At 45.0% G+C, this 16,350-nt stretch overlaps 1 protein-coding gene across 7 annotated transcripts; it reads right to left on the bottom strand.

Moving 5' to 3' along the window:
• Positions 1 to 789: 789 nt before the first annotated feature.
• Positions 790 to 15,676, bottom strand: LOC138801546 (sulfotransferase 1C4-like). 7 transcript variants are annotated; one of them, XM_069984481.1, is made up of 9 exons: positions 15,353 to 15,370; positions 11,094 to 11,143; positions 9,924 to 10,096; positions 8,750 to 8,875; positions 8,567 to 8,664; positions 7,404 to 7,530; positions 3,809 to 3,903; positions 3,549 to 3,729; positions 790 to 1,186 (listed from the first exon to the last, which is right to left on the bottom strand). In XM_069984481.1, the coding sequence occupies exons 3-9, from the start codon at positions 10,093 to 10,095 to the stop codon at positions 1,074 to 1,076; spliced, it is 912 nt and encodes a 303-aa protein (XP_069840582.1). In that variant the 5' UTR covers position 10,096; positions 11,094 to 11,143; positions 15,353 to 15,370; the 3' UTR covers positions 790 to 1,073. The 7 variants fall into 7 exon arrangements, with proteins under 7 accessions (XP_069840582.1, XP_069840581.1, XP_069840583.1 ...); XM_069984480.1 differs by having other exon boundaries at positions 15,293 to 15,359; XM_069984482.1 differs by lacking the exon at positions 11,094 to 11,143 and having other exon boundaries at positions 15,353 to 15,397.
• Between the last annotated feature and the right edge of the window lie 674 nt (positions 15,677 to 16,350).

Here is a 16,350-nt window from a genome sequence, read left to right as displayed (position 1 = left end):
TGTTGGCCAGAATGGGGAACTCCAACAGAGGATGTCAGGAGAGGAGGGTGCTGATCTTATAGGGGAGGTCACAGCAGCACAGAGGATGTCTGGAGAGGAGGGTGCTGATCTTATAGGGGAGGTCACTGCAGCACAGAGGATGTCAGGAGAGGAGGGTGCGGATCTTATAGGGGAGGTCACTGCAGCACAGAGGATGTCAGGAGAGGAGGGTGCGGATCTTATAGGGGAGTTCACAGGATCACAGGATTACTAATACTGACCATAATCCGTAGGATAATTTCAAAAAGTAAAAAATAAAATCCTCCCGTGTATGAGGTCAGTGTCCACTATGCAGCACCACAGTCCTGTGATCTGTATACAGAGAGTCACTCACAGAGAAGGAGTCACTGAGAGAGGAAGAGTCACTGAGAGAAGGAGGAGTCACTGAGAAAGGAGGAGCCACCCACAGAGGAGGATTCAAACACACAGAGGAGGAGTCACACACAGAGAATTTGCACACATAGCAGAAGTCACACACACGAAGAGCCACCCACAGAAGAGAAGTCACATATAAAAGAGCCACATACAGGGGAGGAGTCAAATACAGAGGAGTCACACACAGAGGAGGAGTCACACACGAATTTGTACATTTTGTGAGTGTACTCTATTGGACTGGGCCTCCTCACTGGATTACCCAGACATAGGACACTGCACTTGTGGATCGTTATTTCGGTCTGTATCTACATACATCTCCAGGATCTATTAATGTTTAACTGATATGAACCTCAGTATATAGGAAATCACAGAGCAGACGATCTCCGATTTTTTATTTAAAAATCTCCTTTTATGCTCCTTTTCTCATTGGGTGTTAGGGCACGGCTCTGATCAGTGACTCCATCTTATTGCATTAGAATCTGAGGCAGTCTGGAAAGTATCATCAGTAGGAGTCAAGAGAGCAACTTTAGAGTCAGACATCACATTCATGTGCTAGATTGGTGACTGATTTTCCTGTAGCTGGTGGTGGTGCTGGTGGTGGGGCTGGTGGTGCTGGAGGTGGGTTCATTATTCCACCATCTTCATACACAATAAATGTCTCATAGCTCGGTGCGGAAGTGCAGCCCGCTCCCCTCCATCTTTTTCTTGTATATCTCATCAAATATAATATTTTGGGCCACCAAGAAATGATTCTTCCAGTCACCGACTTTACCTGAAAGAGAGATAAAACATGGGATCAATCACAAGCAGTTTGGGTCGCCCCATGGTCGAGGGGGTTGGCGGGTTTCTCTGTCATCTCCATCATCAGGGGGTGGAATGATTAGAGGATAGACATGATGTGTGGGTCATGTAGTGGAGGAGTGAAGGACTGGGCCATCTGAGTGCAGGACACAGGTGGCTTTCTCCAGGGTTTAGTCCACGGTCTGGTATGACCGTTAGGAGGAATGAGAGCCAATAGGGGCACTACCCCGCCCCCATAGTGCAGATCAGCTCCCGTCCAGCCTGCCCCTTGTAATGATAATCAATGGAGCGGGAGAACTGGGGGAGGTCCGGATCAGTGCTATGGGGCTCGGGGCAGTGCTCCTAATGGCCTCCCATGCTCCTATTGGTCCTATTGCACCGTGGACTAAACGACTAAATACTAACCTGTTGATAGTCCCCTTCTAAGCCCACAAGCACTTACAAATGTATACTGAATGCTAAAGCATTAAACAGGTAAATCTGTATTCTAACATTTTTATATATGGCTGGGGATGATATAAAAATAAAAAGGAAATGATACTCCTTTACCCCAATCCTCTGCATTTGGAGCTCTGAATCTCTAGGTCTCCAATAGTCACTACTTCTTCCTGGTTCCTGTGATGTGGCAACATGTCCCTACAGTGTCCCACATTAATGAATGAGTGATTGAGCAGGCAGTTGTGGTGTCCTACCATGGGTGTTGCTATTGGTTATACCCTTCGAAAAAGTCTGTACTTACTGTGTAAAGGTTTGGCCACTAGATGTCGCTATTATAGATATGTGTATTTAGATGCGGCACAGCTTAAGTATGCAAAGGGTTATTGTTTGTACGTCACATGGATCTGTGAACCTATGGGAAACAGTTCCTCTTCTCTCCCATCACCTCTGTCTTTACTTTAGATATGCTGAGGAAGGAAGTCATATGGGTAGAGGAAGTGTATGGTCAGTTTTGTGTTGAACATAGTGGAGGAAGGACACAAGCTAAACAGCTCTCTACAGTGGTCCTCTCTGGGCCCTGGCTCTCTGCCAGGTCCCCTCACCCTCAAGGGTCAGTCTTAGTCAGAACCCTGTATGGGTGGGATGTCCGCTAACAGGACACAGCTAACAGTTTTCTTCTCAGTGATGCTACACTACACTATACAGTGTTAAACCCCTTTCAAGAGAGGACAAGTCAGAGACAACCTCAACCCACGCCATGGACTAGTCACAGAGCAGGACAGTATCCACAGACAGCAGTAAGCTAGGAACTGATCCAGATAGAGCAAAGTTGCGATAAGCCTAGGAACTCTATCTCGCAGCGCAGTTGTCAGCAGGAAATCCTCAGCATTCTGCTCACCCCAGGTAACAAAGTCTAGGGCCTTGTGTCACCCTCTAGGATGGTTCAGCCAAATCTAGCCAAGGTCAATAGGTCAATACACGGGCACAAGTATTCTTCTTCTTCTAAGTATTCTTCTACTTCATTCTCCAACATCCCGGCAGAGCACAGTACTACTTGGGTTGGGACTCTCACGACATCCTCCTCTCTGCTACTCTGGTTCTTGTATCTTTCAACACGCTACTCAGTCAGCATGACTGTACTCTCTACTATATTCCTATCGCAGATCTGGTTGTTGTATTGTCAAGTATTTGTCTACAAGTATTATCTAGTGTATTATTAGGTGCTTTCTCCAGAGAAACCTATAGTGTCAAGTGAAAGCTGTATAACTTGCTGCACAGAAGTACCTTTCAGGTAAAGCCAAGATTATTTATGATGAAGAGACTTTGTGATTCTTCACCCCACACCAACACAGTATTCACCACATCCTTGGGACACTTCCCCTCTCTGTGGGTGGTGGTTTCGACAGTTCGGGAGGGTCACTACACCACTCCGGCCATCCGTGATTACACTATCCCAAGCGACCCTGTAGCAGCCCAGCGGGACTCTGACCACAGGGAAAAAGGGTACAACCGGCCTTATAAAATAAAAGGAGGTATGCCATCACACCTGTGTGCCCAACCGGCACTGGCATCACGAGGTAACATCTTAAGGTCCGGCTGTATCTTGGCCATCCACCACCGGAGTGGTGTCACACCCCACCACCTAGCAAGTGACCGGCCGATCCTCCGACGCAACATCCCAGGGGGTCAACACAGTTCCTGCAGGGACACCTGTCACAGGAACCAGGAAAAAGTGTTGATGAGTGGCAATTGGGAGGCATGGAGTGGCACCTATGGGGGATTGGGTTAGGTGAGTATCACTTTTTTTTTTACCCCAGACAACCTTTCACGTGTGGGGAAGTCTGATGTGTGTCCATGTTTTGTCTTGTGACAATTAGGTTTTTCTAGAATCTCACCTTTCCTCATGAAGGGGGAGATGGACTGATCAAATATAAAAGAGGGCATAGCACTGTAGTTGGCCATTGGGTTCTCCTTCATGATGGCGAATGAAGTGTGGTGGCATATTGTATTTAGAGCTTCCTCTGTCAGGTCCTTGTCCAGAAATTTTGATATTTTTCTTATTTCTCTCTTTGGGTCCTGGTGACAGAATTCAGAGGAAAATGTGAGTTCCTGAGCTGAGTGTTTATGTACATTATATGGAGGTCACTGTCCTCACCTCCTTCATGTCCTCATAGAAGAGATAGAGAATCTGGTGTTTGTCTTTTGCTTTCCACCATCCAATAACATGGTCAAACCAGCTACCCCAAGAAACTGAAAGAAGGACATATTATTAGAAAAAGAAAACAGGAATATGGTGAGAAGAAACTAAGAAACAGGATGAGAAAAGGTTGAAGAACACCCTGAGGAAACTGCAAGAACCATTGTGAAGAAACAGTGAGAATCAGGATGAGGAAAGGCTAAAGAATATAAGAAGGAAACAGTGAGTGAGGAACAAGGTGAGAAAAGGCTGAAGAATATGGTGAAAGTAATTTAATATGGAAACACTGGTAAAAAAAAAAAGTGAGGAACATGGTTAGGAAGGAGGAATATGGGGAACAACATGCTTAAGAATTGCTGAGGACCATGGTAGGATTGTAAAATATTGAGGAATATGGTTATGGAATAAGGCATAAACGTGGTGAAAAAACACTAAGGAACATGATGAAGAAGCACTGAGAAACATGGTGAGGAAACAGTGAGGAACATGGTTTAAAAACACTGAGGAACATGATGAAGAAATACAGAGGAATGTATTAAGGAAACACTGAAGAACATGGTAAAAAAGCATGGTGAGGAAACAAAAAGCATGGAGAAGCATGGTAAAGAAACATTGAGGAACATGGTGAAGAAACACTGAGGAACATGTTGAAGAAACACTAAGGGACCTGGTGAAGAAACACTGTGGAATGTGGTGAGAGAACACTGCGGAACATGGTGAAGAAACACTGTGAAACATGGTGAAGAAACACTGAGGAACATGGTGAGAGAACACTGGGGAACATGGTAAGGAAACACTGAGAAATACGGTGAAGAAACACTGAGCAACATGGTGAAGAAACACTGAGAAACATGGTGAGAGAATACTGGGGAACATGGTAAGGAAACACTGTGGAACATGGTGAAGAAACACAGAAACATGGTAAGGACACAATGAGGAACATGGTGAAGAAAACATTGTTCTGATAGGCTTCTTGTCCATGAAATCTTTAGCAAACAGCAGGTAGCCAGCAATGTTTTAAGAAAGCAGCACCTTTTTCCCTGTAATCCTGCTGTGCACATCATTAGTGTTCAGTGTCCTCTTCATGATGGACTTTTTGCACAATCTGCCTGACTCTGGATTCGTAGTGTCTAGATATCCTAGAGATGGTTCTATAGCCTTTGTAGCCTTTTCCAGCCTGATGAACATCAATGAATCTTATCTCCCATGGTCCTGCCATTAACCTGGTCCACGTACATGTGTTGTAAAGATCACACTGTGATAGATCTCTCCTTCTCAGACTTCATTCATAATTCATTGATTGAAAACACCTATAGGGTGCCTTCACACACACCGGATCCGCAGCAGATCAGCAGCAGATTTGATGGTGCAGATTTGATGCGGTGTTCAGTTATTTAGATCTAATCTGCTGCAGATCTGCAGCAGAAAATTTGCTGCGATACGGTGTGTGTGAAGCTACCCTTAATTCATTTTTCACCTTCAAATTCTATGCTAATCTTAAAGGTTCAAATACTTTTTCCCCTCACAGATATGCAACACTGGATTCATTTTCAAAATCAAGATTTAAAAATCTAATGTAGTTTTAGGTCAAATTTATGCAGAAATATAGACATTATTTAGGGGCTTGCAAACTTGAACAGATATGGATACCCTGGGTTGCAGTATAACATAGTCTAAAGAATTCTTAGGTTTCCACTTATAAATCCCCTTTATAGTGATCTGGATACATCTGTAAGGATTCGGAATGTCCAGGTGGCTACGATCCTCAGAGTTGCCTATATAGCAAAGAGCTGATGGTAGAAGACTCCAAAACACAGTGCCGTAGTGGAGGACAAGAAGCGGAGTCAGAAAGGACGAGGTCAGGACAGGCTTCTCTCACATAAAGAAGACTTGCTAGAGGTCAGGGCAGGTGGAATTCTCTTGTAGTGGTAAACAGACAGGAGGTCTCACCAGGAGGAGATCAACAAGCAGAACAAGATCCAAGGGGTCAGGAGGAGCAAGACCATGAAGAGGGAGGCAGCGGCAGACGAGTAGTGACATATATAGGGAGGAAATGAGCTGTGGAACGCAATTAGGAAATGCCGAAAAACATGGTTGTGTGATTGTGGAATACATTAAAGGGGTAGTGCGGAGGTAAAAAATTATTCACAGACTAACACACATTACAAAGTTATACAACTTTGTAATGTATGTTATGTCTGTGAATGGCCCCCTTCCCCGTGTCCCACCACCCCCACCCGTGTACCCGGAAGTGTGGTGCGCTATACTCACCTGTCACGTGCCGACACCCGTCTTCGATCTTCATTCAGCGACGTCTTCTTCGGGCGGACGGCGAACAGCTCCTACTGTTCCGAATGCCGGCCGCCCTCTGCAGCGTCATCAGCCGCGATTGGCTGAGCATAACTGTGCTCAGCCAATCGCGGCTGAGCGCAGTTGTGACGCGGCGGAGGGGGGGCGGGCGGCAGCGACTCGGCCGTCCGTTCGAAGATGACGTTTGGCACAAGATGGCGGACGGCCCTCGACACAGATCAGGTAATGTATAATGCACCACACTTCCGGGTACACGGGTGGGGGTGGGGGGACACGGGGAACGGGGCGATTCACAGACATAACATACATTACAAAGTTGTATAACTTTGTAATGTGTGTTATTCTGTGAAGAATTTCTGAGCGCCGCACTACCCCTTTAAGGTGTGAGAATGAAGTTGAGGAAACCATGAGGAACATAGTGATGAAAGGTTAGGCCACAAAATGAAGGAATTATGTGGGAAAAAAGTAAATAAAAGTGAGGAAATGCAGTGGAAAGTGGTAGAAAACAGGAGGTTTAAGGTAAGGAAGCACTAAGAAACATGGTGGAGAAATGAAGAGGAACAGGGTGAAAAAACACTGAAGAACATCGCAAGAAAATTAGAAGATAGATTAGAACCGGCGAGGAAAAGCTGAAAAATTTAGTGAAAAAATATTGAGGCGAATAGAAAAAGTGAAGGAACGTGGTGAGGAGATTATAAAGAAAATGATAAGGAAATAGAAATGAGGAAAAGACACTCCATTGAGAATCATGATGATGGAACACATTAAGTAAACGGTGAAGATAAAGTGAGGAACATAGGGAGGAAATGCTGAGGAAGATGGTGAGGAACTATAGAGCAGGGGGTGAGGAGAACATCATATGTAACCTGTGAGGAATATTGGGAGGGAATTGTAAGGAATTTGGTGAGGAAACATTGGATGCATTAAAATGCAGGTTGTGGAAGAACGTAATGAGGAAACAGAGAGGACTATAATGTGGATTACGGAACAACGTGGTGAGGACTATAATATGGATTAGAGAAGAATGTGGTGAGGAATCAGTGAGGACTATAATGTGGATTACGGAAGAATGTGGTGAGGAATCAGTAAGGACTATATTGTGGATTACGAAAGAACATGGTGAGGAAAAGCTAAAGAACATGGGGAGGAAACATAGGTACATGGTGAGGAAACAGCAATGGCTATGGTGGGGAAAGGATAACAGTAGGGAATGAGTCAAAAATATTGAGTCTCCTTATCTTACCATTTCCTGACAAGAATGTAAAGAAGTATTCATCCCAGGTCCCAGGATCTGGTAAAATTCTATTCATCTTCTGGAAGTGGAAGAAGGAGGCCATGCAGTCTTTGGCGTTCCGAGCAAAGTAAATCACCTGCCAGTAAGGAAGAAAAAACATTATTTAGTCAGAAAATTCATTGTACCGAGAAGACGTCTTTAAGTCATTCCTAAGAGCTTCACACTAGAGCGAGACGATCCAGAATCAGTAACCATCATGGACCATTCATGATGACAGAGAGCGAAGAATACAAAAGTCACCACAATCTATAAGCACAATTTACAATGATCAGGAGGATTGTCTCATAGTGGAACAAGAACATTATGAGACACAGGATATCAAAAACAATTGTTAACCCCGTACAACTGTGGGAACGGTGAAGGCATCCTGCAGACTGAATACACAGCTCTTGATTATAAATAGAGCAGTATGGATGCTAAGAAAAAATGATGAAATGGTAGACAATCACATGGATGAAGGTCCATTGCCTGGTGGACCACAACCGAGGTGACCATTGCACATATATGGTAGGAATATCTCTTTAAGGGTGCTTTCACGTGTACCACGTCACGAGTTTCGATTTTCATGTGATTTTCACAAGCGAGTTCAACACCACAAAAAACACAGCTACTTTCATGCAAGTTTGATGCGAGTTTTGTGCGAGAAATAAGCAGCGATACGGAACGTGTGAAGGCACCCTAAAGGGAACCCATCACCGTAAAAATGCTACCTAAGCTATCTGCATCATGTTATAGAGCAGAAGGAGCTGAGCAGATTGATATATATCTTTATGGGAAAAGATTCAGTGTAACTTGTCATTTATCTCTGACGTTTCCATGCTAAGGAGTCCAGTCCATTAAGTGACCACACCCACTGGACTCCTTACCACAGAATGACCAAGATTTCAATCAACATGCTACTAGTTATGCTGGATATTTTCCGACAAAGATATATATCAATCTGCTATCTGCTCAGTTCTTCCTGCTCTATAACGTGATGCTGATAGCTTAGGTTACATTGTCTTGGCAAAAGGTTCCCTTTAAGAATTATCCCTATTATAATTTCAGAGGACCCAGAATTTGAGGAGTTTCCCCTTTAAATCTCAGTTCTCATAGTCTCCATATTTGTTCACCTTAACGTTCTTCTCCCAAAAAGATGGTGGTATAAGATGTATTTGGAGATGAGTTTTTAGAAGACGCTGTGACTTCATAGCGTTAGCGGCTTCCACCCCTAAAACATATGAAAATCAGAGAGCAGTCACATATTTGTTGCAGTTTTGTCGCAGTGGGACATCTTCATGTTAGGCCTCCGTTACCTGACGGCATGGGCTTTACATTGATGTCTATGAAGGGCACTCTGACAAAACACGGGGCCTGCATGCTCCTCTCCACGTCCCCGTTTAGCATTATCAGGTCCACAATCTCCTGAATCCATGAGGTTCCTGCAACAACAAGGTATGAACCTTCACACCTCAACGTAAACATTCTATTAGGGTATATTACCTCTTTAAAGGGACCTGCAACTGTATTGTCGCCATGGAACGAAACGTGCCCGCATTGCAAATCAAAAGAAATTAGGTTGATCCAGCCAGTACTGCAGTACCGTCGGGGTTGAACTTCACTGACACCGGCCGTTCTGTAGTGTAATCTGTATTGTATCACCCCTTTAACCCCTTGAAGCAAATTCACATGCATGTACATCTTGGGTTGCTCAGCATACCATGCAGCCCAACATAGCATTATATATATGAACAGCCCAGCATACCATTATATATAAATATATATATATATATATATATATATATACAGGCCAGCATACCATTATATATATAAACAGCCCAGCATACCATTATATATATATATATATATATATATATATATATATATATATATATACAGGCCAGCATACCATTATATATATATATATATATATATATATATATATATATATATATATATATATAAATAATTTCTTTCCGCTTTATGTTTCGTAATATAGGAGCAGAATTATTTACCTATGTAATGGAGCTGAGGAACCCCGATCCCTGCCCGCACCCTCCCCCTCACTAAACATAGCATTGTGTTCTCAGGATCATTACCTGGACACAGTAACCATCCATATGTCTGCCACAGTACAAAGTGTATCTAAGTCAATCATGTGTGATACTATCTGTTGAGCCATGTATCTAATCTTATGTGTTGTCTGCTGAGCTGCTGTATCTAATTTACCTCTGTGACGTCCTGTAAATACCAGCACTACATGATTACTATGGAGCCTATGATGATGGAGCCTATGAGGCTGATAAGATCCCTTCCTGCAGCTGTTCAGTATTATATATATATATATATATATATATATATATATATATATATATCCATCTAGTATTGTCGCAGTAGGCGGAGCTGTCAGTGTGTCATATGATTACTATGGAGTCTATGATGATGGGGGAGGGGGGGGACCACACTGGTGGTGTCAGGAGCATCACTTACCGGCTTTAGGAAATGTAGCGATCAATATATCGTCCTCTCGCGCCTGAAAGTTGTAGATCTGGTCCCAGATTTTGCAGGTGTTGGCAGGGAGAGGAACGCCCTGGATCTCCCCCAATGTAAAGGTCACGTCCTTCATCTTCTCATTTAATTCTTTCAATAATTGTGAATCCATTCTGGAATTATTACACCTGAGTTTAGTTTTTTGGATGATTTTGCTTTAAATAAAAAATTCCTAGGAAAAGGTTCCTCATTACCCTATAATAAAACGTTCCCCGTCATCCTATAATAAAACGTTCCCCGTCATCCTATAATAAAACGTTCCCCGCCGCCCTATAATAAAACGTTCCCCGTGATCCTATAATAAAACGTTCCCCGCCGCCCTATAATAAAGCGTTTCCCGTCGTCCTATAATAAAACGTTCCCCGTCGTCCTATAATAAAACGTTCCCCGCCGCCCTATAATAAAACGTTCCCCGTCGTCCTATAATAAAACGTTCCCCGTCGTCCTATAATAAAACGTTCCCCGCCGCCCTATAATAAAGCGTTTCCCGTCGTCCTATAATAAAACGTTCCCCGTCATCCTATAATAAAACGTTCCCCGCCGCCCTATAATAAAGCGTTCCCCGTTGTTCTATAATAAAACGTTCCCCTTCGTCCTATAATAAAACGTTCCCCTTCGTCCTATAATAAAACGCTCCCCGTCGTCCTATAATAAAACGTTCCCCGTTGGCCTATAATAAAACGTTCCCGGACGCCCTATAATAATAATAATATAATAAAACGTTTCTCAACGCCCTATAATAAAACATTCCTCGCCACTCTATAATAAAATGTTCCAGGTCGCCCTATCTTAAAAAGGTTCCCGGTCGCCCTATAATAAAATGTTCCCGGTCGCCCTGGTGCTCAGAGGCTGTCTTATATCTTACCTGACGCTCGCCACTTCTCTCCGTTGTTCCTGTTTCTTCCTCTTTGCTTTCTCCCTTTGCCCTTTTTATCCTCTCCTTTATGTAACTTATCCTTGTTTGCTCTTTTCTATCCTTAAATTCCTCCTAGTTTGCCTCCCCCCGTCCCCCTATCCAGGGACGCATGAGTCGTTGACCTGTCCACATTCTGCCTTGTATCTTGGACTTTTGGACCTTTTTTCTTCTCTTTTGTGTATTTTTAGGTTTACCTGTCATGATGGCCGCTGCCGGATCAGACGAGATTTTCTCCTTTGTTAATCTGAAAGTATTGGTCTCCATGATCTTTCAGTATGTTGAAAGGCAACGATCAGCCGACCCCATCTTTCATGTTGTCTGATTGTTGACTTTCAACATGTTCTATTACACTAGACGATTATCATCCTGAATGGTCATCTTCCGCAGTCTTTTCTGTCTCTGGGCACTGTTGCCATCATGTGACAGAACTCCAGATTGCTAGAAAAATATTGTTGTACCGTGTTAGCCATAGAAATCAGTAGAATAGAGAAGAAATCAGGCGATACCTTTTAGAGGCGAATTGAGTACTTGAGTACTTGATTTCTTCTCTATTCTAGAGAACCCCTGAGGGAGCCAAGACTGCAGAGGAAGAGGAAGGAGGAGTAAATAACTAATACTGGCCTTAATCTGTTGGATAATTATAAAAAGTAAAAAAATAAAACGCTCCCCTGTGTATGTGCGTCAGTGTCCACAATGCAGCACCACAATTGTCGTGTCCCACCACGGGTGTTGCTAGTCTATACACCCCTCTCAAAACTCTGTACTTCAAGTAGAGTGGTAATGAAGTTATGCCTACGTTTTGTCACTAGATGTCGCTATTATTTGTCTATGCACTTATATATTGCACAGCTGTAGTGAACAAGGGGTTATTGTTTGTTTGTAATCTGCACACCAATAGCTCTTTTCTTTTCTCCTCCTATCTCTATTCTCCTTTCTTTGTTTTTGCACTTCTCCACCACTCACAGGACTTAGTACACACCCTGTAGGAAGTTGTCATATGGGGAGAGGAAGTACACACCCACACTTAGTGAGTTTTATACAAGTCTTAGTATAGAGAGGAGATGGTCCCTGCTGTAGTTCAGCTGGGCCCTGTCAGGGATGAAAGAACAAGTCCAGTGTAGTCTAGTCTGGAGTGCGGTAGTGGACGGACACACATGGGACACACAGAGACGTTCTTCCTAAAAACAACTCTTATTCTTGTTATTCAGTGTTAAACCACTTGAGAGAGGACAAGTCAGAGAAAACCCCAACCCACACCGTGAACATCTCTAAGGTGTAGGACAGTATCCTGAAACAAGAGGAACTGATCCGGATAGAGCAAAGTTGCTACAAGCCTACGTACTCTATCTCGCAGCGCAGGTGTAACCAGGTAATTTTGGCCACTCTGCTCAACTCAGGTAACAAGGTCTGGGGCTTGTGTCACCGGACACTGTTGGGCAATAGGTGGTAATACGACAGAGGTGGAAACATGGGCACAAGTAGTCTTCTACTTTTAAGTATTCTTAAGTATTCTACTTCTTCTTCTTCTTCTAAAGTTCCGGCAGAGCACACGTCTACCCTGGGTTGGGATTCTCTGGATAGAAATCCTCTCTCTGAACTCACTCTACTTCTCAGCACGCAAGTCAGCACAGCTCTTCTGCCCCTTAATCTCTTAGCGCAGGTTGTTTCTAGTCAAGTCAGAAACCTATTGTAAGCTAGTGTATTAAAGGGGTAGTGCGGCGGTAAAAAATTATTCACAGAATAACACACATTACAAAGTTATACAACGTCATCTTCGGCCTGCCGGCCCGAACACCTCCGATCTTCCCGAGTGCCGGGCACCCTCTGCCGCGTCATCAGATGCTCAGCCGCGTTTGGCACAAGATGGCGGATGGGCGCTACACGGATCAGGTAATGTATAATGCACTACACTTCCGGGTACACGGGTGGGGGTGGTGGGACACATGGAAGGGGGCCGTTCACAGACATAATATACATTACAAAGTTGTATAACTTTGTAATGTATGTTATTCTGTGAATACTTTTTTACCGCTTCACTACCCCTTTAAGTATTACTGCAGTAAAGAAGATTTTATTTATGGTTACAGCACCTACACAGTCGCTACACTATCCTTGGGTCATCTTCCCTCTCTGTGGGTGGCGGTAAAGATAGTCCAGGTGGGTCACAACTTCACTCCGGACCACTGTGATAAGTACCCAAGGGACCCCCTCACAGCCCGGCAGGTCACTGACCACAGGGGAAACAGTATAGCCAGCCGCCTTAAAATAAAAGCAGGTGTGCCACCGTACCTGTGTGCCCAACTGGCACTGGCGTCATGATAACCTACCATCTGGCTGAGCTATACTCCGACCAACCACCACAGTAGTGGCGTCACACAGTAGCATCTAGCAAGTGACCGGTCGAGCACACCACACAATCACTCAGAGAGGAGGAGCCACCCACAGAAGAGTCGTTACAGTGGAGAAGTCACTCACAGAGGAGGAGTCACACACATAGGAGGAGCCACACACACACACAGAGGAGGGGCCACACACACAGAGGAAGAGCCACACACACAGAGGAGGAGCCACACACAGAGGAGGAGTCACACACACAGAGGAAGAGCCACACACACAGAGGAAGAGCCACACACACAGAGGAGGAGTCACACACAGAGGAGGAGTCACACACAGAGGAGGAGTCACACACAGAGGAGGAGTCACATACAGAAGAGGAGTCACATACAGAGGAGGAGTCACACATATAGGAGGAGCCACACACACACACACAGAGGAGGGGCCACACACACAGAGGAAGAGCCACACACACAGAGGAGGAGTCACACACAGAGGAGGGGCCACACACACAGAGGAAGAGCCACACACACAGAGGAGGAGGAGTCACACACAGAGGAGGGGCCACACACACACAGAGGAAGAGCCACACACACACAGAGGAGGAGTAACACAGAGGAGGAGTCACACACAGAAGAGGAGTCACACACAGAAGAGGAGTCACACACAGAGGAGGAGTCACACACCAATTTGTACATTTTGTGAGTGCTATATGCTAAAATTTGTAGTACGACAATTACAGCTAAAAGATGATGTCTGGTTCTTTACAAAGTAAGAACACCGACAAAGTAAGTACACCGACATCATATTACACATAGAACCTCATAATACATACCTCAGATGCTGCAGAACCTCATAACACATCCCAGCTGCTCCCAACCTCACACACCAGCTGCTGCTGAACCTCATACACCCCAGTTGCTTCAGAACCTCATAGACAAACCCAGTTGCTGCAAAACCTTGTAACATGCCAAAGCTGCCCCAGAACCTCATAACACACCTCAGCTGCTGCAGAACCTCATAACACACCTCAGCTGCTGCAGAACCTCATAACACACCTCAGCTGCTGCAGAACCTCATAACACACCTCAGCTGCTGCAGAACCTCATAACACACCACAGCTGCTGCAGAACCTCATAACACACCTCAGCTGCTGCAGAACCTCATAACACACCTCAGCTGCTGCAGAACCTCATAACACACCTCAGCTGCTGCAGAACCTCATAACACACCTCAGCTGCTGCAGAACCTCATAACACAACTCAGCTGCTGCAGAACCTCGTAACACACCTCAGCTGCTGCAGAACCTCGTAACACACCTCAGCTGCTGCAGAACCTCATAACACACCTCAGCTGCTGCAGAACCTCATAATACACCTCAGCTGCTGCAGAACCTCGTAACACACCTCAGCTGCTGCAGAACCTCGTAACACACCTCAGCTGCTGCAGAACCTCATAACACACCTCAGCTGCTGCAGAACCTCATAACACACCTCAGCTGCTGCAGAACCTCATAACACACCACAGCTGCTGCAGAACCTCATAACACACCACAGCTGCTGCAGAACCTCATAACACACCACAGCTGCTGCAGAACCTCATAACACACCTCAGCTGCTGCAGAACCTCATAACACACCTCAGCTGCTGCAGAACCTCATAACACACCTCAGCTGCTGCAGAACCTCATAACACACCACAGCTGCTGCAGAACCTCATAACACACCTCAGCTGCTGCAGAACCTCATAACACACCTCAGCTGCTGCAGAACCTCATAACACACCTCAGCTGCTGCAGAACCTCATAACACACCACAGCTGCTGCAGAACCTCATAACACACCACAGCTGCTGCAGAACCTCGTAACACACCTCAGCTGCTGCAGAACCTAGCATAGAGGGGCTGAGAGCTGGATTCAGACATAATGGATGAGGCATAAGTGATTGTCTCCTCAAAACCAGGACATTGCCAACAAACTTGGGAGCAGCTGTAGTCATATAAGCAATAAATCGCCATGTTGTATGTATTATTAAGCATGGGAAGGCGCTGGTCATATTTACCTCATAGAGCTCCGTAGAGCAGTCAGTACATCACACCAAGCAAACTATATAGTAAAATACCTGACCAATAGTCACACAATGTTAGGCCTCTTGTCTGGATGTTACTATAGCATGTGATGAGGCTGCCCATAGCAACCAATCAGATCACTGCTTTCATTTTCCCACATGCCTTATGGAGCTTTCACCTGACTGGTTGCTATGGACGACGGCTCCACTTCCTGCCTGCAATATTGTTCCTCTCTCTTATTACGTGCTTCACCATGTGGCTTTTTATATGGATTTTTATGAAGATTACATGCTGATTTTACAATGGAAGACATAGGGGGACATATATTGAGTCCGGCGTTTTCTGTGCCGGACGTAAAAATGTCCCTGAAGCGCCGACAGTACGGAGATTTATGTAGAGGCGCACCGCCTCTACATAGATCCTGCGAGCACCAGGAAACTTACGCCAGCTCAGAGCTGGCGTAGGTTTCTTTATCATTTTTTGGCAACAAAAATGATAAATGAAGCGGACCCACAAACTATGATGACCGTGTTACCACCACAAATAGTTTGTGGGTGCCCCACCGCTGGCACTATTTGTGGTGGTAACACGGCCATCATAGTGCCAGCAGTGGAGCACCCACAAACTATGATGGCCGTGTTACCACCACAAATAGTGCCAGCGGTGGGGCACCCACAATTTATGATGGCCGTGTTACCACCACAAATAGTGCCAGCGGTGGGGCACCCACAATTTATGATGGCCGTGTTACCACCACAAATAGTGCCAGCGGTGGGGCACCCACAAACTATGATGGCCGTGTTACCACCACAAATAGTGCCAGCGGTGGGGCACCGACGAATTATGATGACCGTGTTACCACCACAAATAGTGCCAGCGGTGGGGCACCGACGAATTATGATGACCGTGTTACCACCACAAATAGTGGCATACATAATGCTCCCATTGCAATAAACTCAACATAAAAATCTTTGTCCATATACATATCATGGGGGGGGGGGGGTTACCGGTAAGGACCCTCAATGCGAGGAATAGCTGAGAAGTCTAAAAT

This window comes from Dendropsophus ebraccatus, chromosome 9 (assembly GCF_027789765.1).
Source record: "Dendropsophus ebraccatus isolate aDenEbr1 chromosome 9, aDenEbr1.pat, whole genome shotgun sequence".
Classification (NCBI taxonomy): Eukaryota; Metazoa; Chordata; class Amphibia; order Anura; family Hylidae; genus Dendropsophus; species Dendropsophus ebraccatus.
The sequence above is the reverse complement of the archived record's forward strand: the minus strand, read 5'-3'. Positions and strand labels throughout refer to the sequence as shown.